Here is a 27,345-nt window from a genome sequence, read left to right on the forward strand (position 1 = left end):
TTTTTAGCTGTCTTAAAGTGGGCAGGAGGGGCCACAGTGCTCACGGGATATGCGGATGTTACCTTGTGGCTTTCGATATCTAACTGGATGTCAGAGTTAGAGTCCTAGATGAAGAAAGCCTCCTCTTGTTCTGGCTCTTCCTGGGAGAATTCTTCCCCTAAGATGTCCGGCGTGTCATCAGAAGTCTTGTGCGCATCTCCAAATGACGAGCTCTCCAGTCCCAAAGGGTCTTCTTCGACCAGATGATTTGCAGGTGTTGCAGGTAGCTTCTTGGTGATCAGTGAAGAAGCACAGGTTACACACCAAATGTTGGTCGCTGTGAGGGAATTTTGAGTGGCACCGTGGGCAGAAACAAAACTGTATCCTTTCCATCAGCACAGCATACTCTTCGGTGCTACATGGTGAGGAAGGCCCAAAAAGGGTGAGGACGTCCCTGAGGGCGCACGGTCAGTGCCCAGACTGACATGTGTAGACGAATGCAAGGATGGGAATACAAAATTGAGAAACAATACCGTTGATAAAGAGAAGATCGAAGAAAAGATTTTAAACTGGAGCGAGTTGAAAGAGAGCGAAGACACACATGTCTGAACCCAACGGCAGAGAGAAAACAATCTAAAAAGGAGTTAATGCCCATGCACAGTATTACTAAGAAGGAGGAGTAACTTGGTCCCGTGACTTGAAAATGCTTCTTCGAAGAAAAACAACATGCAAAACTCTAGACCCAACGCTAGATGGCAGGAGCATGCAGAGCATGTGTATCTACAGCCACACATGCCATTGAATATCCAGTTTTCAAATTTCTGCTTCTGCACACTGTATTACTGCAAATTGTGGCGAATACAAGACTTTGTTGGTGTAGGAGGCTGGACTGGTTTGTAGTGAGTACCAAGGGGTACTTGCACCTTGCACCAGGCCCAGTTATCCCTTATTAGTGTATAGGGTGTCTAGCAGCTTAGGCTGATAGATAATGGTAGCTTAGCAGAGCAGCTTAGGCTGAACTAGGAGACGTGTGAAGCTACTAGAGTACCACTTAGTGTCACTTGCACAATATCATAAGAAAACACAATACACAGTTATACTAAAAATAAAGGTACTTTATTTTTATGACAATATGCCAAAGTATCTTAGAGTGTACCCTCAGTGAGAGGATAGGAAATATACACAAGATATATATACACAATAGCAAAAATATGCAGTATAGTCTTCGAAAACAGTGCAAACAATGTATAGTTACAATAGGATGCAATGGGGAAACATAGGGATAGGGGCAACACAAACCATACACTCCAAAAGTGGAATGCGAACCACGAATGGACCCCAAACCTATGTGACCTTGTAGAGGGTCGCTGGGACTATTAGAAAATAGTGAGAGTTAGAAAAATAACCCTCCCCAAGACCCTGAAAAGTGAGTGCAAAGTGCACTAAAGTTCCCCTAAGGACAAAGAAGTCGTGTTAGAGGAATAATGCAGGAAAGACACAAACCAACAATGCAACAACGCTGGATTTCCAATCTGGGGTACCTGTGGAACAAGGGGACCAAGTCCAAAAGTCACAAGCAAGTCGGAGATGGGCAGATGCCCAGGAAATGCCAGCTGCGGGTGCAAAGAAGCTTCTACTGGACAGAAGAAGCTGCGGTTTCTGCAGGAACGCAAAGGGCTAGAGACTTCCCCTTTGGAGGACGGATCCCTCTCGCCTTGTAGAGTCGTGCAGAAGTGTTTTCCCGCCGAAAGAACGCCAACAAGCCTTGCTAGCTGCAAATCGTGCGGTTAGCATTTTTGGATGCTGCTGTGGCCCAGGAGGTCGCAAATTGGACCAGGAGGTAGAGGGGACGTCGAGCAAGACAAGGAGCCCTCTTAGCAGCAGGTAGCACCCGGAGAAGTGCCAGAAACAGGCACTACGAGGATGCGTGAAATGGTGCTCACCCGAAGTCGCACAAAGAAGTCCCACGTCGCCGGAGAACAACTTAGGAGGTCGTGCAATGCAGGTTAGAGTGCCGTGGACCCAGGCTGGACTGTGCACAAAGGATTTCCGCCAGAAGTGCACGGAGGCCGGAGTAGCTGCAAAAGTCGCGGTTCCCAGCAATGCAGTCTAGCAAGGTGAGGCAAGGACTTACCTCCACCAAACTTGGACTGAAGAGTCACTGGACTGTGGGGGCCACTTGGACAGAGTTGCTGGATTCGAGGGACCTCGCTCGTCGTGCTGAGAGGAGACCCAAGGGACCGGTAATGCAGCTTTTTGGTGCCTGCGGTTGCAGGGGGAAGATTCCGTCGACCCACGGGAGATTTCTTCGGAGCTTCTAGTGCAGAGAGGAGGCAGACTACCCCCACAGCATGCACCACCAGGAAAACAGTCGAGAAGGCGGCAGGATCAGCGTTACAGAGTTGCAGTAGTCGTCTTTGCTACTATGTTGCAGTTTTGCAGGCTTCCAGCGCGGTCAGCAGTCGATTCCTCGGCAGAAGGTGAAGAGAGAGATGCAGAGGAACTCGGATGAGCTCTTGCATTCGTTATCTAAAGTTTCCCCAGAGACAGAGACCCTAAATAGCCAGAAAAGAGGGTTTGGCTACCTAGGAGAGAGGATAGGCTAGCAACACCTGAAGGAGCCTATCACAAGGAGTCTCTGACGTCACCTGGTGGCACTGGCCACTCAGAGCAGTCCAGTGTGCCAGCAGCACCTCTGTTTCCAAGATGGCAGAGGTCTGGAGCACACTGGAGGAGCTCTGGACACCTCCCAGGGGAGGTGCAGGTCAGGGGAGTGGTCACTCCCCTTTCCTTTGTCCAGTTTCGCGCCAGAGCAGGGCTAAGGGGTCCCCTGAACCGGTGTAGACTGGCTTATGCAGAATTGGGCACATCTGTGCCCAAGAAAGCATTTCCAGAGGCTGGGGGAGGCTACTCCTCCCCTGCCTTCACACCATTTTCCAAAGGGAGAGGGTGTAACACCCTCTCTCAGAGGAAGTCCTTTGTTCTGCCATCCTGGGCCAGGCCTGGCTGGACCCCAGGAGGGCAGCTGCCTGTCTGAGGGGTTGGCAGCAGCAGCAGCTGCAGTGAAACCCCAGGAAGGGCAGTTTGGCAGTACCAGGGTCTGTGCTACAGACCACTGGGATCATGGGATTGTGCCAACTATGCCAGGATGGTATAGAGGGGGCAATTCCATGATCATAGACATGTTACATGGCCATATTCGGAGTTACCATTGTGAAGCTACATATAGGTAGTGACCTATATGTAGTGCACGCGTGTAATGGTGTCCCCGCACTCACAAAGTCCGGGGAATTGGCCCTGAACAATGTGGGGGCACCTTGGCTAGTGCCAGGGTGCCCTCACACTAAGTAACTTTGCACCTAACCTTTACCAGGTAAAGGTTAGACATATAGGTGACTTATAAGTTACTTAAGTGCAGTGTAAAATGGCTGTGAAATAACGTGGACGTTATTTCACTCAGGCTGCAGTGGCAGGCCTGTGTAAGAATTGTCAGAGCTCCCTATGGGTGGCAAAAGAAATGCTGCAGCCCATAGGGATCTCCTGGAACCCCAATACCCTGGGTACCTTAGTACCATATACTAGGGAATTATAAGGGTGTTCCAGAAAGCCAATGTAAATTGGTAAAATTGGTCACTAGCCTGTTAGTGACAATTTGGAAAGAAATGAGAGAGCATAACCACTGAGGTTCTGGTTAGCAGAGCCTCAGTGAGACAGTTAGGCACCACACAGGGAACACATACATATAGGCCACAAACTTATGAGCACTGGGGTCCTGACTAGCAGGGTCCCAGTGACACATAACAAACATACTGAAAACATAGGGTCTTCACTATGAGCACTGGGCCCTGGCTAGCAGGATTCCAGTGAGACAGTGAAAACACCCTGACATACACTCACAAACAGGCCAAAAGTGGGGGTAACAAGGCTAGAAAGAGGCTACTTTCTCACAGTTGGTAAGGAAAATGTTACTTACCCAGTAAGCATCGGTTTGTGGCATGTCCGATTCAGCCTACAAGATTCCAGCAGGACTCCTCTGCAACCTCCACTTTGACTTCAGGCAACAGGAACCACAACTGGACCCTTCAGGAACTGACAACGGTGCAATCAACGAAGAAGACTCTTCTGCAACTTTGTTTCCACCGCTCCTGCCAGCTTTGCAACATTTCCCCAGCCGTGCATCCTCAGAAGACAGCAACTCTTCAGCCTGTACAAGAAAAAGGAATCTCCCTTGGAGTGTAGGAGTCACTCCTCTGCATCCGCAGGCACCTGCTGCAATGACAGCCGGCTGCATGGATCTCCCCTCATCTTGAGCTACGTGAATCCTGCATCACGGGTGGTGGTCTGGAGTAGTCGTCTCTGCCAGCTGTCCAACTTTGGTGGATTTAAGCCCTTGCCTTCCCACGCAGGACAGCACACCCATGCACTGCGTCTCTTGCAGCTGCCAAGGCCTGTTTGCATCTCCTCCAAGGATCTTACGCCGACATGTAGCTCCAACCGCCAGCACTCCTTCCTGCGACACACTGCCACCGGCGTGGTTCTCCTGCGGCATAGGATCCCTTCCTGTAGTGCGGCGTGGGCTCCTCCTACGACTTTTTCATGTCACTGTCCTGTGGGACTCCTGTGGGTCCTGCCTCTGCTCTTATGGACTCTCCGAGACACTGAGGGCCCCTTGTGACTCCCCCTCCTGGATTGAGTCCTCCTGGGCCTTGCTTGTCCGAGGTAGCACCACTTTTCCACTAACCCTGAGTTTGCCTTAACCAAGGCTTATTGGTGGAGTTCCTGCACCGACACCCGTCTGCAATCTTCACTCCAGCGAGAGACATCTTCTGCATCCATCAGGAACTCTTCTCCGGCTCCAAGGCTACAGTGCTGACCTGTTCTTCTCACCGTCGACCAACTCCTTCAAGTACAGCTGGGGGGGTAGCACCTCCTACTCCTCCTGGACTCCACTGTGACTTTTAGACTTGGTTCCCTCTCTCCACTGGTTGTCTTCTCCAGGAATCCACCGCTGGTTTCTTGCAGTCTTGCATGGGTGTCTTCTTTTTCCTCCTTTTAGGTGGTTTGGGGAAATTCCAGTGATTTACTCCTGTTTTCCTGGTCGCTGAGGGGTACTGTGTTTTTCTATTACTCCCAGCTCTCCTCTACACATTCCACTTACCTAGGTGGGAGTCCTGTGTTCACATTCCATTTTGCCAGTATATGGTTTGGGCTCCCCCTAGGGTCACTATTGGTTATTGCTATTTGCACTGTTTTCAAACCTTTTCTATGCCTATTTCTGATTACTTGTGTATATATTTAGTGTATTACTTACCTCCTATTCGAGGGTTGCCCTTCTAGTACTTTGTGGTATTGTGTTCCAAAAATAAAGTACCTATATTTTGTAATACTAAGTGTTTTCTTTCATGTGTGTAAGTACTGTGTGACTACAGTGGTACTGAATGAGCTTTGCATGCCTCCTAAATAAGCCTTGGCTGCCATAGCTACCTCTAGAGAGCCTGGCTTCTAGATGCTGCCTACACTTCACTAAGAGGGGATGTAAGGAAATGCCTCCTTGGCATGGTTACCCCCTGATTTTTTGCCTTTGCTGATGCTATGTTTTGAATTGAAAGTGTGCTGAGGCCTGCTAACCAGGCCCCAGCACCAGTGTTCTTTCCCTAACCTGTACTTTTGTTTTCACAATTGGCACACCCTGGCATCCAGGTAAGTCCCTTGTAACTGGTACCCCTGGTACCAAGGGCCCTGATGCCAGGGAAGGTCTCTAAGGGCTGCAGCATATCTTATGCCACCCTAGGGACCCCTCACTCAGCACAGACACACTGCTTGCCAGCTTGTGTGTGCTGGTGAGGACAAAACAAGTAAGTCGACATGGCACTCCCCTCAGGGTGCCATGCCAACCTCACACTGCCTATGCAGTATAGATAAGTCACCCCTCTAGCAGGCCTTACAGCCCTAAGGCAGGGTGCACTATACCATGGGTGAGGGCACCAGTGCATGAGCACTGTGCCCCTACAGTGTCTAAGCCAAACCTTAGACATTGTAAGTGCAGGGTAGCCATAAGAGTATATGGTCTGGGAGTCTGTCAAACACGAACTCCACAGCACCATAATGGCTACACTGAAAACTGGGAAGTTTGGTATCAAACTTCTCAACACAATAAATGCACACTGATGCCAGTGTACATTTTATTGTAAAATACACCCCAGAGGGCACCTTAGAGGTGCCCCCTGAAACCTTAACCAACTACCTGTGTAGGCTGACTGGTTTTAGCAGCCTGCCACACTCGAGACATGTTGCTGGCCACATGGGGAGAGTGCCTTTGTCACTCTGTGGCCAGTAACAAAGCCTGCACTGGGTGGAGATGCTAACACCTCCCCCAGGCAGGAGCTGTAACACCTGGCGGTGAGCCTCAAAGGCTCACCCCCTTTGTTCCAGCACCACAGAGCACTCCAGCTAGTGGAGTTGCCCGCCCCCTCTGGCCACGGCCCCACTTTTGGCGGCAAGGCCGGAGGAACTAATGAGAACAACAAGGAGGAGTCACTGGCCAGTCAGGACAGCCCCTAAGGTGTCCTGAGCTGAAGTGACTAACTTTTAGAAATCCTCCATCTTGCAGATGGAGGATTCCCCCAATAGGGATAGGAATGTGACCCCCTCCCCTTGGGAGGTGGCACAAAGAGGGTGTACCCACCCTCAGGGCTAGTAGCCATTGGCTACTAACCCCCCAGACCTAAACAAGCCCTTAAATTTAGTATTTAAGGGCTCCCCTAAACCTAAGAATTTAGATTCCTGCAACTTACAAAAAAGAGGACTGCTGAGCGGAAAAACCCCTGCAGAGAAGATGGAGACACCAACTGCTTTGGCCCCAGGCCTACCGACCTGTCTCCCTCCTTCAGAAGAAAACTGCTCCAGCGACGCTTTCCCCAGGACCAGCGACCTCTGAATCCTCAGAGGACTGCCCTACTTCCAAAAGACCAAGAAATTCCCGAGAACAGCGGCCCTCTTCAACAAAGACTGCAACTTTGTTTCCAGAGCAGCAGATTTAAAGACCCCTGTAATCCCCGCAAGAAGCGTGAGACTTGCAACACTGCACCCGGCGACCCCGACTCGACTGGTGAAGAAACAACACTACAGGGAGGACCCCCCGGCGACTCAAAGACTGTGAGTAACCAAAGTTGTCCTCCTGAGCCCCCACAGCGACGCCTGCAGAGGGAATCCCGAGGCTCCCCCTGACCGCGACTGCCTGACTCTGAAATCCTGACGCCTGGAAAAGACCCTGCACCCGCAGCCCCCAGGACCTGAAGGATCGGAACTCCAGTGCAGGAGTGACCCCAAGGAGGCCCTCTCCCTTGCCCAGGTGGTGGCTACCCCGAGGAGCCCCCCCCCCCCCTTGCCTGCATCGCTGAAGAGACCCCTTGGTCTCTCATTGAAACCTATTGAAAATCCGACGCATGTTTGCACACTGCACCCGGCCGCCCCCGCGCTGCTGAGGGTGTACTTTTTGTGCTGACTTGTGTCCCCCCCGGTGCCCTACAAAACCCCCCTGGTCTGCCCTCCGAAGACGCGGGTACTGACCTGCTGGCAGACTGGAACCGGGGCACCCCCTTCTCCATTGAAGCCTATGTGTTTTGGGCACCTCTTTGACCTCTGCACCTGACCGGCCCTGAGCTGCTGGTGTGGTGACTTTGGGGTTGCTCTGAACCCCCAACGGTGGGCTACCTTGGACCCCAATTTGAACCCCGTAGGTGGTTTACTTACCTGCAAGAACTAACAATAACTTACCTCCCCCAGGAACTGTTGAAAATTGTAGTGTCCACTTTTAAAATAGCTATATGTGTTTTATGTAAAAAGTATATATGCTATTGTTATTCAAAGTTCCTAAAGTACTTACCTGCAATACCTTTCAAATGAGATATTACATGTAGAATTTGAACCTGTGGTTCTTAAAATAAACTAAGAAAATATATTTTTCTATACAAAAACCTATTGGCCTGGAATTGTCTCTGAGTGTGTGTTCCTCATTTATTGCCTGTGTGTATGTACAACAAATGCTTAACACTACTCCTTTGATAAGCCTACTGCTCGACCACACTACCACAAAATAGAGCATTAGTAGTATCTCTACTCTTACTTTGAAATAGCACATACAGAGCCAACTTCCTACAGGGGATACCTGGACATAGTATAAGGTGTAAGTACTTTGGGTACCCACCCCACACCGGGCCAGTTTTCTATAGTGAAGTAGGTTTATGGTGACCTGAGTGTATGTTTATGGTGACCTGAGTGTGTTGCACTTTTGACAAGTTGTGCTTTTGATGACTCAGTCATCTAGGTTTGAAAAGACATGTATGTTTTGTCTGCACAACTACTACTGTAAGACATTGGGCGCTGCAGTGACTCAGAAGGGGAACACTTCGAACTGGTAATGCTGTTTATTACAAACCTGAAATACTGGCAATGTGCCAGGTGGATGGGAATATGAAAATAGGCATCCTTGAGGTCGAGTGAAGCCATGAAGTTGCCTTTTTGTAATAACGGGATGACATCTTTAAGAGTGACCAAGTGACAGTACTGAGAGACTGTACTTGTTTAGGGAGCTGAGATCCAAGACTGGTCGCAGGGACCAGTCCTTTTTGGGAACAAGGAAGTATAGTGAATAGACTCCTGTGCTTTGTTGGCGGAGCTGAACAGGTTCTAAAGCTCCTTATTTGACGACTGTTGGCACTTCTTTACTTAGCAACTGTTGATGTTGTGGGGAAAGTCTATGTTTGAGAGGTGGAATGTTGGGAGGGGTGGAAATGAGCTCCAGGCAATAAGCATGTTGGATAATATCTAAGACACAATGTTCTGAGGTGATGTTCTGCCAGGCAGGAAAGAACCTTTGTATTTGACCCCCAATAGGTGTTGTGTGATCATGGGAATGATGGTAAGCCATCGTTTGGTGGTTGTGGTGATGGTTTGGTGAATCTGCACTTTTTGCCTTTGGCACTGTTACCCCTATATAAGCCTCAGTAGTATCCTTCAAGCGAGGTGGCTTGTGTTTGTGACTGCTGGTAGTATAAGGTGGTTTTGGACCTTCCAAGGTAGGTTGAGCAGCGAAAGGTGCCACTGCAAGGTATCTGCAGCGTTCCTATGGCTTTGGCTATCTCATTGTCTTTTTTTTTCTTCCTAGTAACGTATCTACTTGAGGTCCAAATAATTGTTCACCATCGAATGAAAGGGTCAGTAGATTTTGCTGCACCTCAGGTTTAAACGCCGAGACTTGAAGCCATGCATGTCTACATAGTAAAACAGTGGGGTTTATTCCCCTAGCTGCAGCATCCGCAGTGCAGAAAGCACAAAGTATAGTGTTGGATATCAATTTTCCCCCAGAGGCTAATTGAAAGACTTGATTTTTGTGTTCTTCTGGGGGGGTATTGGAGAAGCTCCTCCATCTCATCCCAATGGGCTTTATCATACCTAGAGAGGAGGCCGATGGAATTTGCGATACATCAGTGATTGGCGGATTGTGCGGCTACTCTCTTTCCAGTGGCATCTATTCTCTTGCTCTCCTTATCTGGTGGAGGGGCCAGATGTTTGGGGATTGGCTCCTTTGTGTGCAGCTGCTCCATTAAAGAGTCTGGTGGAAGAAGACCACATATGTATAGCGGGTATAGGAAGCTGGCTCTTTATGTTGTGGACAAAAAAAGAGGTACACAGTGCAAAGTCTCCAGCAAACCCCAAAGGAATTACAGAGGCACAAATGACACTCAACACGCTCTTTTGTGGTAGTGTGGGGGAGCAATTAGACATATCAGAAGGTAGTGCTAAGCATACAAGTCACACACATAGGCAGTAAGAGACACAATAAAAACTGACTTAAATTTATAAAAATAACACATACTTTTATATAAATTTAGATACCAAGATCACTCGAAACAGGAACTTTTAGATTTTCAAAAGTTGACACTGCATTTTTTTGTAGCGGAAATGTTACCTTGTGGGAGAGAAAACATGTACGGCAAACAGGTACTCCGCAACAACTTATAGGACTGTTCTCCAGGACTTAAGGTGAGTATTAGGCAACCTCCAAGGCCACACTAACAGGTCACCTTGGGGGGCTCCGGGGCATTTGGGTGCAGAGTTGTGTTAAGGCCCTGGGTGTCCCATTTAAATGAATGGGGATCAGTCTGGTCACAAAGATGGTGCACAGAAATAGGCTGCAGGTGTGGACTGGGGTTTCAACTCGACAGAATCAACAAGTGGACTCAGGTCTCATGAGCCTCAGAAATGTAGGGACACCAGTGGTCCTCTTCTCCGTGCTCTGGGGTGTCCGGGTAAAGTGGGCCATCAGTTCTCCATCACCAGAGGTGGTCGCAATTATGGGGGCCCGCAGACAGAGGCTGCAAGTGCTGTCAGGAAGTCAACAGGGGGCGAACTCAAGGAGAGCTTAGTCTCTAGGGCCTAGGAACCAAGCTGACACTGTTGGCCCACTTCAGCTCGGGTGCAGTGGCGATGCCCAATACTGGGTCCTTACAGTTCGTTGGTTGCCTGCAGATGCAGGGAAGCAGCTCCTCTGCTCCAAGGGAGTTCTTCTTGACAATTTGTTGGAGGCTGCAGCGCAGGACTGGCCAGTTGCTCCAAAAGGGTCAGGTGCAGCAGGCAGGATTGGCGCCAAGTTCGTCATGCTCCTCGGTTCTTTGGTTAGCAGACTGTTTGTCCACTCCTTTTATGTCCAGAGAAGATTAGAGGTCCTGGTATCAGAGAGTCCCCTAAATACTGAATTTAAGGGTGTTAAGAGTGAAGGGTAGTAGCCAATGGGCTGCTTACCCCTGGGGTCACTACACCCCCTAGATAATCACCTCCTTTGGTGAGTGGGTATCACCCTGTCTCAGAATTCCTAATTTCACCATACACAAGATGGCTGAATTCCTAAGGCTGTGTTCATTTCAGGTTGGACACCCTAGAGGTGTGCCCAGCCTGCAAGTGTAACATGCATCCTGCATAGTTATTTTTCCTGCCTGTCCAGGTGCCAATTGGAAGGGGGGGGGGGTCAGCATCTCTCGCCTGAGGGAAGCCAAGTGTGCATACCACGGGCGGTGGTCCTCTGAGGTTTCCCTGCCTTGGAATGCAGATTTGCGGGTCATCCTGTTGGCAGGGGTGTACCAACAACCCTGCTAGAGCAGGCTTTGTTCCACACTGCCTGAGAGAAAATGCTCTCACCCTTGGGGGTCAGAAACTCGAATGTTGGCTGGTAGACCAATGGAAACCAGTCAGTCAGCAAAACAGCAATTGATAGGTTTTCTGGGGGCATCTCTAGGGTACCTTCTGGGTGCCTGTATTAATACATTCATCACTGAATCAGGGAGGATTTATTAATACAAGATGTTTGATACTAAAAATCCCTATTTTCAGTGGAGCCATCATGTAGCTGGGGAACTCGTACTGACCAGTGTCCAGCGCATGTATTTAAAATGGCTTCCCTGTTCGTTTACTATATCTAATCATGGACAAGGATGGTAGGGATATATCTGCTCATCCATATATGTCTTCGCCCGTAAAATACAGCACCCTGTCTTATAGCTGCATGGCCTGCTATAGGGGTAACTAACAAATATTACAAGCAGTGTTGGTGGGGGCATAGCACACAAGTGTGTGCCATGATATGTTTTCATTTTTTGGAGCCTCGTCATGCAGGCTGCAGTGGCAGTCTGTATGAGGTTGGAGCTGGGTCCTTTAGAATGGCACAAGTTGTGCTGAAGCTCTTGGGGGACACTCTTTAGAACCCCTGCCATAGGCGTCTCTTGGTGTTATCACCCTAGATTTTACAGGGTCATTGAATATGTCAGGGGTGTGACAGAACATATTTAAAATAGGTAGGTATTGTAGGAAAGTACCCTCTTTTGGCATGGTTGTCCCCACGTTTTCCCCGCTATGAGCGTGCTTTGACTGTTTTCACTGGGATCATACTAACCAGGACCCCAGTGACTGTGCTCTCTCCTTTTAAACATGGTTGCTTGGACCACAAACACCCCACATTTGGCATACAGGTGCCCCCTTGTAAGTCCCTAGTATATGATACCCAGGGCGTTTGGGCACCAGGGGTCCTCCTTGGGAAGCCGCATGTATTATGCCCCCCTGGGAAGCCCATGCAAAGTGTATCTGCAGGGCTGCCCTCACACACAGGTACCTGCACCCTGCCCTTTGGGCTAGGAGGGCCTACCATAGGGGTGACTTACAGGGACCTGGTGCAGTGACCTGTAGTGAAAGGGTAAATGTACCTTTTCAAGCAGGCTCCAACTTCAGAGATGGTAAGCCCTTGCCTCTCCTTGCAGGACAGTACCCCTCTGTGCACAGAGACTCTTGCAGGTCCGAAGGCTTGTTTGCTCCTCCTCCAAGAGATCTTCAGGCTTCGTGTAGTCCTGGCCCTAAGCACTTCTTCCTGCCAAGCACAATCTCCTCTCTGCAGCTCCTGTAATGTGGGACTCCTCTTCCTGTGTGCTGAGTAGGACTCACAGACTGCTGTGCCTGTTGTCAGTGGGTTGCCTAGGGGGGCTGCCTCCTTTTCTTGTGACTCTCCGGATTGCAGAGGGTCACCCCGGACTCCCCTCCTCGGGTTGAGGACCATTGGCCTTGCTGGTCCTCTTCAGCCTTGCAACTCGTCGTCCTCTTTTGCATTTGCCAAAGCTGGTTGGTGGTTCTCCAGCACCACTGACCAACTGCAACACGACAGATAACGTGGGACGCCATCTCTATCACTTCAGGAACACCTCTTCATCTCCTGTGCTGCACTGCTGGTGTTCCTTGTCCCTCGTCGACCTGGTCCTGCCACCACAAAAGGGTGGGTAGTGGCTTCTGCCACAACCGGACACTCCATAATGAACTGGATTTGGTCCCCTCGCTTTGCATGTCCTGCTCTGCCAGAATCCACCTTTGGGTTCCTCCAGTCTTGTTTGGGTCTTGCACAATTCTTTTCCAAAGTCCTCCTGTTAGGTTTGGGGAAAACCAGGTACTTACCTCTGCTTTCCTGGTCACTGGCAGTAACTTTGGGCAGAATTGGAAAGTACAATGAATCTTCAAAAGGCAGCTGCCTTTTGGAGGGTTGGGCACCAGTATGTGTGGAGGTCTAGTTTTTATCAGTCCTGTGTGTGGATATATCATCATATGTTACTGCCGAATGTCTTGTTTCTTTCTGTAGTCTTTGAAGCAGGGGTCCCAAAGACCATGATCCATGGACAGTTTATCGGGGCGCGGACATGTCATGATCTGAAGATCTCGGCTCTGATGGGGCAGGGTTCGGTGCCGACAGTGGCTGGTGCTTCTATGCCAATTTTTTCGGTTCTGAAGCTTGACTCAACTGAGGCACGAGTGGTTGGCTGAGAAGCAGGCACCTTCAGTGTATTTTTTAAGCACCAACCAAGGGGTGGGCATGTTTGAAGAAGCCGGTCGGTGCCAGCCATGGCCTGAAGGCAGTAGTGTCCCAGCAGTGTGTTTAGGTTGATCTTGAATGGGAAGTCGACCCTTTGTGGAAGGGGCACAGTAGTCACAGCTGGATGAGCAGAAGGCAGATCTTGTATCTTGATTTTCAGAGCTGATTTCGGGGGGGATAAGGTCCCCTCGTCCACAGCCAACACCAGTGTGTGGTGTTCTTCTTAGGTCTGAACAGGTCTGGTGTATCGCCTGCGCTCCAAGATACTTCGAGACGTCGAGCCCGACGGTCATGTAAGGACTTCTCGGATCTGGCCTCATACTCGGGGGGAGAGGCACAAATTACAGACCTAGTGAAGATCGGTGCAAGGATACTAAACGCCATACCGAGGACATACAGAAAAGGGCCTCCGGAAATGGTGTAGGGGAATGCCGAAGGATTAAAGTAATGCCCCGAAGAGTAAAGTCCCACGCAGCGCCGCGTCTGAGTCGCCCCAACAAATTTGAAGACACTGAACCAAACAAAAGAGAGAGAGGACCACGATCAACAACAATGCTAACAGAAAGCAGGTATGAATCAAGAAAATGCAGCACAATGGTGTCTAACCGGAGCAAAAGGGCACAAGTCTGGAACAGACGGTGGAAGTAAACAATCTAACAATGGAGTCGATGACCATGAGCATTACTTGCAAGAGGAGTCACAATGCCCGTAACTCAGAAGACTTTCTTCGAAGAAAAATATCTTGCACACATCCAAACCCAACACTAAATGGCAGGATTATGCTAAGAATGTGTACCTACACCCACACATGCCTTGAACAGCAATCATCACCTGAGAAAATAATGCATACCTTATGTTCATGTCCTAAACCATACGAAATCTGTTGTAAATATTTTGCGCCCAATTTTATGGACTTAATTTGTCGTACCAAAAAGAATTAGTAAAACAGAGTTTTTAGGATGTAATAATGGTATAACTGGGTAATAATCAGGGAGGAAAGGTGCCTTATTCTCCAGTCAATGTCCTTCGTTATAAAAAGGAAAAGTACTTAATTACGCTCATGCCACTGAGTACAATGTATTAATTTACAAATATGCACAAGTAGGCAAATGGAAACACCCAGAGTGACCGCCTCCTAATAGTTCACATACCTAGCAAGCCCCAGGCCCCAAAAAAGTAATCCCCACATATACTAAACACAACATAAGTGAGTGTTGTTATCAAAAGGCAGGCTTAATAACTTTGTCGGGGTGTCACTACATTAATAAAAATAAAGTTCACACAGAACTAATGAAACACCATTAAATTCACTTTGGATGGTGCCATCTTACAACTGACCTTCATTAAGGCCTGTCATGACTCACTGTTAATCTTGGGTTTGTCAAAGTATTTCAAAATATGTCAACAACCTTCAATAAAACATGGAATGTTTACTGTTAAATGTGACCTTGTCAATAAAATGTTTTCATGGTCATGACGAGCGGTATAACATTTCATTGTCAATATGGTCTTTGTCCATACAGCGTTATCAATGTGTACAAGAGTCTTTGTACTAGTTTTGACAGGCTGCTACTGCAGATTTAGAAACCAGCAATAGGATTCCTCGCACTCCAGAGCCCACCTGAAAAAGCCAAAGCTCCAGATCTGCCTGAATTGCCACAAAATCTCTAATGGGGCATCAATATAGACCCCTCTTCCGCCACCCCCAGTGGGACTTGGGGTAACCTTCTGGGACCTGCTGAACTTCTGGCAACCCCCAAACACTCTCTAGACATGTTGATGGTACTCTTGGCCTTTCCACAAAAAGTAATATGCAAATAGCTATGGGGTGCTTCTTTGCCCAGCTGATCGGCCATGGGAATTTATGAATTTATGGGGTAACCTCCTGCCCGTGTCTATGTTTTTTTATTTTTTATTTATTTTTCGTTTTTTTTTTTTTTTTAAAGGTGGTCTTGATCTGCAAGATTCATCATTATTATTATTTTTCAAGAGGCCAGGTACTCATGCACTTCAATGAGGCACCCAGGGTGTGCTTTAAGCAGAGGCAATGCAGAGGGCTCATGCCAGTGCTGTCCAGATGGCTCCCAGCCTGGCTGATCCACAAATGTGGGTGACTGTGCAGGGAAGCCACAGCACAGTGCTACTGACAGTGTGGTAGCGCTCATCTTTGTTTTAGTTCCAGGGAGATGGAACACATCGTTCCATCCCTGCCCCAACCATCATGCACAGCATTCTGGGACATTTCAACATGGCGGCTTGAAGTAGTCCATAGAATGACCTTCCGTGAGGGCCTGTGCCTTGACCTCAATTGTCACTGTAGCCAGATCCCTTCCTATTGAAAACTCAGGTGTTTGGCTTCAGGTCTAACCCCCTATGTTTCTGTAGGAGTGAGCCCCGTCCAGGCCTGGTGCAGAGTGAAAGGTAATTAGCACATGCAGACTCTTTCCCCCACTCCTTACTTTCCCAAGAGCAAGGGTAAGCACTGTCAAATTGCTATCGCAGGGGGAGGCCTCTGATCCTCTTGCTTGCTAGTAGAGTAATAAACTTGAGCGATAAGGTGGGACAAAGAATCTGATTATGGACTGAGTAAGGAAAATATGACAATTCGCCAAGTGCCATAAAGTGTACAGATATCACAACAGTAACAGTTAATCTGCACTCGGAATACATTTTTAACCTTTGGTTTAGTATCTGACCTGTATCGCTAGGCAGGACAAAACTTTACTTTGGCTCCAATTTCACCCATAATGTATAATTCAGCAATGCACCTATTCTTTATTTAAGCTTTGCAGACCTACCCCACAATTGCAATGTAAGAAGTACACCAGATCTGCAACAATCTCTTTTGTGACCGTCTACCTGTCAGGAGATACTGGGCTGAAGCAGACTGTATTCTCACACATTAGGCAAGCACACCTGTTTGTCATCACGTGTTAATGTAAACCGGCACAGGGGGCTTCCTACTCTATCTGTGCAGGAGTGAACCTTATCTTAAAAGGCATACATTGGTGGTTAGTACTCTCAATCCATTTCCACACAATGTACAGTGAGTGAGATTCGCTCACAGTTAAAGTTCAAAACTGAGCAGGCAAAAAATAAAAAAAATAAAACACAGGAGGATTAAATGGGCAGACCCCATTTACTACAGGGGCAGTGACAAATGTAATTGGTTATTTTCTGTTTGGGTGGGCGGCAAAATTGTTAAACGGAAAGAATTATTGCTTGAGTGTTGGAATTCACAGCTTTTAATAACTGTATTCTATTTTTTGGGTATTTTTATTAGGATAACAAATGTTTATGTTGTCTAGTAATCACCAACTATTCTTGTTTGACAAATAAAACACACAATTTACTTATTAGTCAACATTGAAAAGCTTTGAGTGAAAAAGGAGGAACGCTCAGTGATTTTGTAACATGTGGAAGGAAGCCCCTTTTAGCAAAATAACAAAGTTAACGTTTCCTGTAAGCGCTTAAAAGTCTCTCACATTTCCAAAGAGGAATTCTGGCCCGCTTCTTAGAAAAAAGCTTCCTTTCAGCGCTGTCTGAGGGCATTTCTTTATACACAGCTCTCTTTAGGTCCCACACCAACATCTCATTGAGGAAGAGACCTGGACATTAATTTGACCATTACAATTGTGATTATTTTCAAGAGATTCTGTTGTACATGTATTGTGTGTTTTGGTATATCATCATGTTACTCAACCCACGTTCAGCAAAGTTTCTGGATGTAAGGACTGACACTTTCCTCTAGAATATTCTGGTAGGAAGAAGTATTCAGAATGGACTCACTAGGCATCTAGGTGATGAAGCTGCAAAGCAGGCCCATATTATCACCTTTCTACCACCATACTAGATGGCTGTTAGGAGGTTCTTGTTGCAATATGCACCATTTGGGTTTCAGCAATGATGTCATTGTGCATTACAGTCAAACATCTCCACTTTGGTCCAATCTGCGTGGAGGACATTGTTCCAATAGCCTTGCAGTTCAATGAGGTGCTGTTTAGACTTTTAGAGTCCCACTTTTGTTCTGGGCCAACCTGCTGCCACACTCAACCTAAATGACTTCTAGTACATTAGCATGATTTGCTCAGAGCAGAAAGGTTGAGCAGACAAAGCTTACTTTAGATGGTTGTGCAAGGCTAGAACCATGTCAAAACTTGACAAAAGATATGGATTTTATTTAGAAGTAAATATTCCACACTCTAGTCATAAATACATATCAAAAACCTGAAGTGCCTAGAACCTTCTGGGCCAGAGAACTAAACTCAAACACTTTAGTAGCTTCTTAGCCAGAAAAGGTAGAAAATAGTTTAACTGTGAGCACTACAGATGACGTTATCCCAACCTAAAATATACTGATTGATTCAAGTTAATGCATAAGCATTCAGCTTTAATATATTTCATAGTCTATTTCAGAATGAAGTTTTGGCATGTAGTGATCGCAGACACCAATATCTCAAGGAATGTGCTCAGGAATGCATCTTACACACCTTCTACAAACCAGGTTATATCCCACAAAGCCCACCACCTAAAGAATGAAAAGCCAATCTTTCAAAATGTTGCTGTAGGTGCTCTCCTGGGGCACTCCTACTGGTGTCCACAGGGGACTCGGTATTGTGACTGGTGCTGGGTTGGGGTGAACAGTTTATTTACTTTAAAGGTCTAGTAGCTGCTGTGCTGTGGAAGGGACAGTGGCTTGCAAAGTGCCGGTTTCTTGGTTGGTAGGGAAGGGGCCTGTATCTCAAAACCTGGTAGCTGGACACCCACAATGGCACCACGAAATCCATAAGCCAGTGTAATACTGACATGAACAAATGATCTATTGGATTTGGACCACAAACTCTTAAATCGCTAGGGCCAGGAAGAGAATACTAATAAGCTCTGGCATAAGGGTGACCTGCTCCAACTGACTGCAGAGGACCCCAAGGCACGTGGAGAAGTGAAGAATACTCAAGCCGACCAGGTACAGACTGAGAGGTGCTTCCATGTATAGGGAGGGTGAGTGTCGATGCAAACTTGTACTTCTCTATTGTGAAAGAGCAGCTCCAAGTGATTTTTGAGCAGTGTCAGTCTATTAGGATGCCCTCTTCCTAAGTCACTTCAGTCGGCTGAAACTTAACATTCATAGGTGATGCTGATCAATTTCTCCAGGCAAGCACACTCCAGTAACTCCTGCAAAAAGGGATGTCCTTTCTTGTGTCTACAGGAACAGCTGCAAGGCAGCTCTGCAGACTTTGTCAAACTTGTCCCCAGTCTAGAGGCACAGTGTGAAGGTAGCAACAGACCCACTCAAGGACCTTCGGTGGGGATTTCTCTTATGCAGTGGTGCGTCCACTTTGATGGCAAGTACAAACAATAAGAGATTTACTTATTGGTGGGTGGGTAATATTTATCGTCAGCTGATTGCCACATCAAACCCTTAGTGAGACCTTAGCGGTATTACCACCAGACAGCAACAACTGGTTTCATAGAGAGAGGAAGAGAAAATGTGTACATGCAAGACATTTAATTTGAGTGCAGCACTACTGTAGCCCAGTATCCAAATTTTATTGCCCAGCCTAAACACATGAAGTCCAATGGACTATGTCAGGTCTTGCGCTGTTCTGTGTTTTGTGTTCTGGAATCTTATGTTAAGTGCATTTTTATATGCAATGGGAAAATGTTCTCAAAAGTGCAGCAGTTTATTAAGTTGGAATGCAAATGGTGAAGAGATTCTGTAGCCAACACTTTGCCCTGTATAGTAGGATTTAACGAAGATCTTTACTTTCCCCCATTTCCATTATGTATCATTATACTTCCCCATTTACATTACACATACGAACACACACCATTACACATACAAACACATACAACTAGCCCAAACCTACCACGACGTACAGAGAGGTCTTCCATGCATGTTCCAGGTATCATCAAAGCCAAGGGCCCAAAGGTAAATCAGACATCAACAAACTAACACAGTGAGTAAATAAGTAATTCACCAAAGGGGTACAGATAAAAAGGCCAGTAGCCCCAGACTAAGAACTCCTCTGCCACTGATTCAGTCCATACAAAGCCGTAACCAAAAGCAAACAATTGTGGGTGCCTCCTTAACAGCAAAGCTGAGATCTGACATTGCCTAATCAGGAAAACATGGGATTCACACAAGGTCAGATAGAAATCATCCAAAGGCATGGAGGCACAGGACTTTTGTTCCAACAGACAAAGATAGGATGTCTGCTCTCATATCTGTATGTCTTTCATGAAGCTTCTAGGGGGTTAATAAGTGATGGCAGTATTATTAGACTTAAGGCATGCCTTATCCAAACAGCACTGTGTGTAGATTGACTACTCTCATCTCATGCTAAACCTAGTTTGAGAGAGTAATTGGATTTCAAGTATGTATTCTAGTCATTTTATTTCAAGTTTGATTGTGACAAAGACACAGATTGTGCCACTTGAGTAATTATGTCTTTTGTTTTATGTTACATACTTATTATTACTGACTTCATTGCGAGCCTTGCCCTTCTTCTGACCTTACACTGGGCAAAGTGATATTTTCACAGTCCGATGCGTCTACAGGGTTGCTTGAGGCCAGTGCACTGGGCTGTGTTTTTATGGAGAAAAAAAACCAAGGTATTACAGACTTATTTATTTTCTGCTGCTCTTTGACATGTTGTATCCTACAAAACAATTTTCCTTAGTTTGTATCTATGGGATGGGTCAGGGACAGTGCTCACTCTTCTGACTGAGAAACTCATTGACCCCAAAAAAGGATAATGATTTTGTTTAGTCCAGGGCTGCAGAGCCGGGCTACCTAATGCTTTGTGGCAGACCCAGGCCCTTAAGGTGTCCTCAAAGGAGCTCCTTCACTGAAGCTAAGTCTTGTGCAATACCCCCATGGACCAGGCCGCTTATCCTGACAAATGAAACCTAACTCCTCAGCAGCAAGTAGGTATTTCTTCTTTTACTAAGCCACAGGTGCAAGGAAAAAACTGTAGGCTTACCACACCATATTAAGTAATTCCGGAGAGAGTGGCAACCACTGAGGTTCAACTCCTGATCTGGTGTCTGATGTTGCTCTACAGGCTTTCTTGGTGTCTAGATGACTTAGAACAATGAATGCAGGGAGGCTGTAAGTACGGCAGTGCCACAAAATAATTTGGTGTACCAAATGAACTGCATTAGTAATGTGCCCCCTGGACACCAGTGGTAAATCCAGGAATCACTCCCTGTAGAGCCAAAAGAAAAGGCATCACAGTGATTCTTAAAAGAAGGCTTGAACATGAACCACACCTCCCTCTTCTGAGTCATCCTCAAGAGCTTGAGGGAACTTAGTGACACAGATTCTCCTAATTGTAAAACTACTCAGTCTTAGTTGTGTTACATGCACCTTGACAAAAGCAAGATCCATGGAGGTATTTTCAATTAAAATTATCTTACCGTTGAATGGTTTCCTCCTGCTCCTTCACCATGTGTGCCAGCTGCTGAAAAATGGAGCCCAACTCTACGATGGTGGACTCTATATTCTGCATAGTATCTGCTCGGCTTTGGATATACGAGTCCTATCAGGAGACAATCAACAAGACTTTTTTTCCACCAAGATAACAAAACAGCTCCAAGTGATACTGAACTTCCCAAACAGCTGCTCCCAGAAATCAAAACTATACTCTCCTGAAAAATATACCCAACCCTACAGTGGCGAGAAGGAAATAACAGTCCACTTTTGCATCTATTAAGTGACACGTTGCTGCTGCTTTGAAGCTCTTTAAACCATTCAAAAAGGTCATGAAGTCTAAAACGTATCATTGAAGCAACTGAAATGGTCTCATATACAAATATTACTGATTTTGGATTCCAACTACATATTTCAAATGACTAAATTAAATTATACACTCTTTAAAATGTGTCTACCAAGCAGACATGAACGTGTGTATAGTGCATGGAGATGGTTGGGGCTGAATTTAGTCAATGGTGATTTTGTTTCCCCCCCCCCGCTCAATCCTCCATGTCGTCAGGGGCACTCTAAGGAGAGAATGCAAATGTTGGAAACAGCAGCTGGATGGACACTTTGGATAATCTTTTTGTTAAAGATTCTTTGAATCTGGTAAGCTGTGGAGTTGATGTACTATTTAAGAGGGTAATGGCACAACAAATTTGAAGACGAAAAGTTTGCAGTCATGTTTATAATGGAGTAGGTACAATCTTTAAAAATCCTTCCTTTATTTTGTTTATATTCTTTTCACTGGTTTGTCAACATCCTCAAAATTCCTTTACCATGCAGATCTACAAAATATGAACCATAGAAACATACCTGTTCGTCTATCAGCTGTAACTGTTGGCTCATTCTAGAATCCATGTCGATCATGACTTCACCCGATCGTCGCGCATCATCCTGGAGCAGTACAGACCCTCCTGTGTGAGAGAACCAGAGAGTTTGGGAAACTGGTCCATTTGGGATAAGAAGGCAGACTAATACAGAAGACAGCAGGCCAGAGTCAGGATGTTAAGGCTGCTCAGATGACTGTGCCTTTTGATGATGTGTAAGTCAGTCATTTTTCAGCTTCACAACTGCTTAACACTTCTATGTCAATGGGCATGCCAAACTCAGCTTAGGACATTGGAAGAATTGGCATACTCAATTTGGTTTCACAAAAGAGAAGATTAAAGTAACATTTATTGTGGGTCTTACTATTGGGCAGTGATGGCCTTACCTCTTCCAACTTGCATATAGTTTGCTGCCTAGAGGCGGGACTAGAAACAGTTTCATAACAATTGTTCAAATCAGACATCTGCACAACCTACATCAGGTATATATGTTCTCATGCTCTCTTTGTCCACAAATGCTGCCAGTTGCATTTCTGAAACATAGACAATCAGTGTGCTAGTTTTCGATGATGATAGAATGTAAAGTAGGAAGCAATGCAAAAAGAAAACACCCTAGGGACTCAAGGTGTAAAGTTGCTGTACAGAAAACAATATGTCCTCCCTTCCCTATAAGCCCTATGAGCCCAACCTGTAGACATGTTCCATAGCAAGAGAAACTAAATGGTTGGGTAAAAATCTACACAGACTAACCAGAAGATTGAGTAAAATGGTTACTCAAAACTCTTGGCAGAGCTATTTTTCCCCATGATGAAGTACCAAGGCTGTAAAGCTTGCACAAAGCACCAGACATGGTCCACAAAGTCATCCTACAAACTGCCATAGACAGACATCAAAATTCAACGACTAATGCATGACTCTGGTGGAATACAGTTGGACACAGAGGGAAGTAATTCCTGTTGCAGAACAAAGTAATGAGAAATGTAGGAGGAGAATACTGGTGTTAGATGAGTATATATCTTACCCTGTAAGTGAGCTGGACACTGTACTACAGCTCTTTTGTCAGTTAAAGTGTGAGGGCATGCCAAGCACCAATAAAGTTAATCATACTCTCCCAATTGCATGCTGGGACCCCGGAGTACTTACTTTTTTTTTGTTAAGGAAAATAATTACTTACATCTTTGATTGGAGATAAAAGATGGCATTTTCCAAAAATGCATGTTTTAACCTCCACAGAACAAACAGGCCAACTTTTTCTATATATTTTTTTTTACACAATATAAAAGGCAGCACAGCAGCATTTAACAAAAACCATGCTGAACTGTTAAAGTTGATCTTGAAAACACCTATATGACAGAATAACGAAGTGAAGAGGTACAATGTTGAAAAAAAACATGCCGTGCTCCTTGAAGGAGCCAGCGGAGTTCATCTTTCAGCACGCACTGTACAGCAATTGGCCTCAGTTTGTTTTTCAGGTTCGTGCTGAACGGATCTCAAGAGATTTCAGGGTTTCTTTTGCCCTATTTTGTGAGGTCTTCACCTAAGGGTTCAGTATAAACAGACTTCATTCAACATCTTAAGAGTGCCTTAAGCTTTTTCTTCAGTTTATGGCCACCTCAAAAATGCCTTCACTTTTTTGTAAGAGTCCCTTTCTGTGGGAGGAAGAAAGCTGAACCTGCATTTTTGTAAAACGGCAACCCTTTTACCATCATTTTAACACATTAATGACGGTTTCTGCTTCTTGAAAATAGAAAATGTTACTTACCCAGTAAGCATCTGTTTGTGGCACATAGTGCTGTAGATTCACATGCTTGCATACTTCCGCCATCTAGTCTTGGGCCCGGAAGGTTGCAAGTTGTTTTTGTTCGAAAAGTCTTTCGAGTCACGAGGTTGAGTTACTCCTCCCCTTTGCTGGCAATGCGTATGGTCCTGGACTCCATCGTCAGATTGTTTTCCACAGGCAGTTGTGAATGGAGTGTAATATAAAGATATGTAAGAAAAGCTGACCACGCATACTAAATTATGCATATTAAAATACTGAAATGACCACAGGTGTCCAGGGCGGGAGGTGGGCACATGGGAATCTACAGCACTACATTCCACAAAAAGATGCTTAGTGGGTAAGTAACATTTTCTGTTTGATGGCATGTGTGGCTGTAGATACACATGCTCTGCATAAACTGTAAAGCCGTGCCTCCCAAGAAGCAGTAGCTAATCTGTGGGTGTTACAGTAGTTTGAAAAAGTGTGTAGCACTGCCTGACCTACATTGGCTTGCTGGTGTGCTACAACATCCCGACAATAGTGTTAGTGAATGTGTGAGGTGTTGACCAAGTAGCCACCTTACAAATGTCAGCTATGGGTATGTTACCTAGAAATGCCATAGATGCACCTTTTTGTGCTGCTCTGGTGACCTCTTGGCTTTTACGTAGCACGTTTGGATACATTTACCAGCTTGCTATACTTGATTTAGTAACAGGGTTACATTTATGAGGTGGAGAGAAAGCAACAAAGAGTTGTTTTGTCTTCCTAAGTGTTTAAGTTCTATCAATATAGAACATAAGCGTTCTTTTCACATCTAACCTGTGGAGGGCTCTTTCAGCAACGGAATCAGGTTGCGGCAAAAAAAAAAAAAAAAAAAAAAAAAGCAATTCAGAAGTTTGGTTGAGATGAAATTGAGATACTACTTTTGGTAGACATTTTGGGTTGGTAGGACGAACCACTTTTTTTATGCATCTGTAAAAAGGGTTCTTGCAAGGTTAATGCCTGGAGCTCAATTACACACCTTAGGGAAGTGACTGCAACGAAGGACACCTTCCATGAAAGAAATTGCAAAGGACATGAATGCAGTGGTTCCAAAGGTGGTCTCATAAGTGTAGTGAGTTCTACATTAAGGTTCCAAGAAGGCATTGGTAGTATCACACTCTTAGACCCTTCCATAAAAGCCTTTATGACAGGGATTTTGAGAAGACAAGACCATTGTCTGTACTTGAGATAAGCAGCAATAGCTGCTAAATGTGACCATATAGAGGTATATGCCAGGTTTGTCCTTTGCAAATGTAGGAGACACAAAATAATATTTTGCACTGACACTTGTAAAGGGTTCCAATTTTTAGAAATGCAATAGTGAACAAAGCATTTCCACTTTGACGCCTAACAAGCTCTTGTGGTTGGTGTAGGAAGTTGGCTCTATATATACTATCTCAAAGTTAGAGATAGTGTGCACAGAGTCCAAGGGATCCCCTTAGAGGTTGATAGTGGCAAAATTAGATAATACTAATTCTCTATTTTGTGGTAGTGTGGTCGAGCAGTAGGCTTATCAGAGGGTAATGTTAAGCATTTGTTGTACACACACAGGCAATAAATGGGGTACACACACTCAAATACATAACTCCAGGCCAATAGTTTTTATATAGAAAAATGTATTTTCTTAATTTATTTTAGAACCACAGGATTCAAGATTTGAGGTAAGTACATAAAATGCAAGGCACTTCACACAGATAAGTATAGAACTTTGATTTAAAACAGTAGTATACACAGTTTAGGTTAAAATGGCAATAAGCTATTTTAAAAGTGGGCACAGTGCAAAAATCAACAGTTCCTGGGGGAGGTAAGTTTGGTTAAGTTTCTCAGGTAAGTAAAGCACTTACACTGTCAGTCTCCTGGGCATAGGCAGCCCACTGTTGGGAGTTCAAGGCAACCCCAAAGCCACTGCACCAGCAACACAGGGCCAGTCAAGGTGCAGAGGTCAAAGGAGGGCCCAAAACACACAGGTGCCTATGAAGAACAGGGGTTCTCCGGGCCTAGTCTGCTTACAGGTAAGTACGTCCTCGGGAAGCAGACCAGGGGGGTTTTGTAGAGCACTGTGGAGGGAAGTGGGGGAGACACACAAGCCCACAAAACACACCCTCAGCGGCACAGGGGCGGCTGGGTGCAGTAGGCAAAGTAGGAGTCAGGTTTGCTATTGAAAGCAATAGAGGGGCCCGGGGTACACTTAGGCGATGCAGGCAGGGCACAGTGGGGCTTCTCTGGCCAGCCACCTGCTGGTCACTCCTGCACTGGTTAGTGGTTCCTCTTGGTCCTGGGGGCTGCGAGTGCAGTGCTTGGACAAAGGCATCGGGTTCCTTTGTTACCAGGCAGTCGCAGTCAGGGGGAGCCTCTGGATCCTCTCTGCAGGAGTCATTGCGGAGGTGCAGGGAGGTCGACTCAGGGTGTCCAGGTTGTTGGAGTCGCCTGGGAGTCCTCTATGCGGTGTTGTTTCTCCTGAACTTGAGCCGGGGGTGTCAGGTACAGTGTGTGAAGTCTCTCGCTTCCGGCGGGGACAGAGAGTTCTTTAAAAGTTGCTTCTTTGTTGCAAAGTTATTGCAGGTTCTGAACAGTGGCGCTGTTTTCAGGAGTTTCTTGGTCCTTTAGGTTCAGGGCAGTCCTCTGAGTCCTCAGAGGTCGCTGGTTCCTGTCAGATGCCTCGCTGTGCAGGTTCTTGGAGTCTGGAGACAGGCCGGTAGGGCTGGGACTAAGTCAATTGTCGTCTCTGTCATCTCTGTGGGGCTTTCAGGTCAGCAGTCCTTTCTTCAGGTTGCAGGAATCTGATTTCCTGGGTTCAGGGTCGCCCCTAAATACTAAATTTAGTAGTGTGTTTAGGTCAGGGGGCAGTAGCCAATGGCTACTGTCCTTGAGGGTGGCTACACCCTCTTTGTGCCTCTACCCTGAGGGGAGGGGGGCACATCCCTATTCCTATTGGGGGAATCCTCCAAACTCAAGATGGAGGATTTCTAAAGGCAGGGGTCACCTCAGCTCAGGGCACCTTAGGGGCTGTCCTGACTGGTAGGTGATTTCTCCTTGTTTTTCTCATAATCTCCTCTGGCCTTGCCACCAAAAGTGGGGGCAGGGGCTGGAGGGGCGGGCATCTCCACTAGCTGGGATGCCCTGGGGTGCTGTAACAAAAGGTATGAGCCTTTGAGGCTCACCAGCAAGTGTTATAGTTCCTGCAGGGGGAGGTGAGAAGCACCTCCACCCAGTACAGGCTTTGTTCCTGGCCACCGAGTGACAAAGGCACTCACCCCATCTGGACAGAAACTCGTCTGGTTGTGGCAGGCTGGCAGAAACTGGTCAGCCTAGCACCCAGTACAGGCTTTGTTCCTGGCCACCGAGTGACAAAGGCACTCACCCCATCTGGACAGAAACTCATCTGGTTGTGGCAGGCTGGCAGAAACTGGTCAGCCTAGCACTAGGAGTCGGTCTGGGTGTATTTTACAATAAATCCCACACTGGCATCAGTGTGAATTTATTGTGCGGAGAAGTTTGATACCAAACTTCCCAGATTTCAGTGTAGCCATTATGGAACTGTGGAGTTAGTAATTGACAGACTCCCAGACCATATACTCTTTAAGGCTACCCTGCACTTACAATGCCTAAGGTTTTGCTTAGACACTGTAGGGGCAGAGTGCTCATGCAACTATGCCCTCACCTGTGGTATAGTGCACCCTGCCTTAGGGCTGTAAGGCCTGCCAGAGGGGTGACTTACCTATGCCACAGGCAGTGAGAGGTGGGCATGGCACCCTGAGGGGAGTGCCATGTCGATTCAGTCTTTTTCTCCCCACCAGCACACACAAGCTGTGAAGCAGTGTGCAGGTGCTGAGTGATGGATCCCCAGGGTGGCATAATA

The 27,345-nt window shown here is 46.5% G+C and overlaps 1 protein-coding gene across 2 annotated transcripts in view; it reads right to left on the bottom strand.

Annotated features, from left to right (window-relative positions):
* The window catches only part of STX5 (syntaxin 5), a 135,162-nt gene that overhangs the window by 30,509 nt on the left and 77,308 nt on the right, over positions 1 to 27,345 (bottom strand). For both annotated transcript variants that reach the window (XM_069207167.1, XM_069207168.1), the window contains 2 exons: positions 21,672 to 21,772; positions 20,801 to 20,922 (listed from right to left, as the gene is read on the bottom strand). In XM_069207167.1, the coding sequence (XP_069063268.1) occupies positions 20,801 to 20,922; positions 21,672 to 21,772 (223 nt within the window). The remainder of the gene's footprint in view (positions 1 to 20,800; positions 20,923 to 21,671; positions 21,773 to 27,345) is intronic.

This window comes from Pleurodeles waltl, chromosome 9, assembly GCF_031143425.1.
Source record: "Pleurodeles waltl isolate 20211129_DDA chromosome 9, aPleWal1.hap1.20221129, whole genome shotgun sequence".
NCBI lineage: Eukaryota > Metazoa > Chordata > Amphibia > Caudata > Salamandridae > Pleurodeles > Pleurodeles waltl.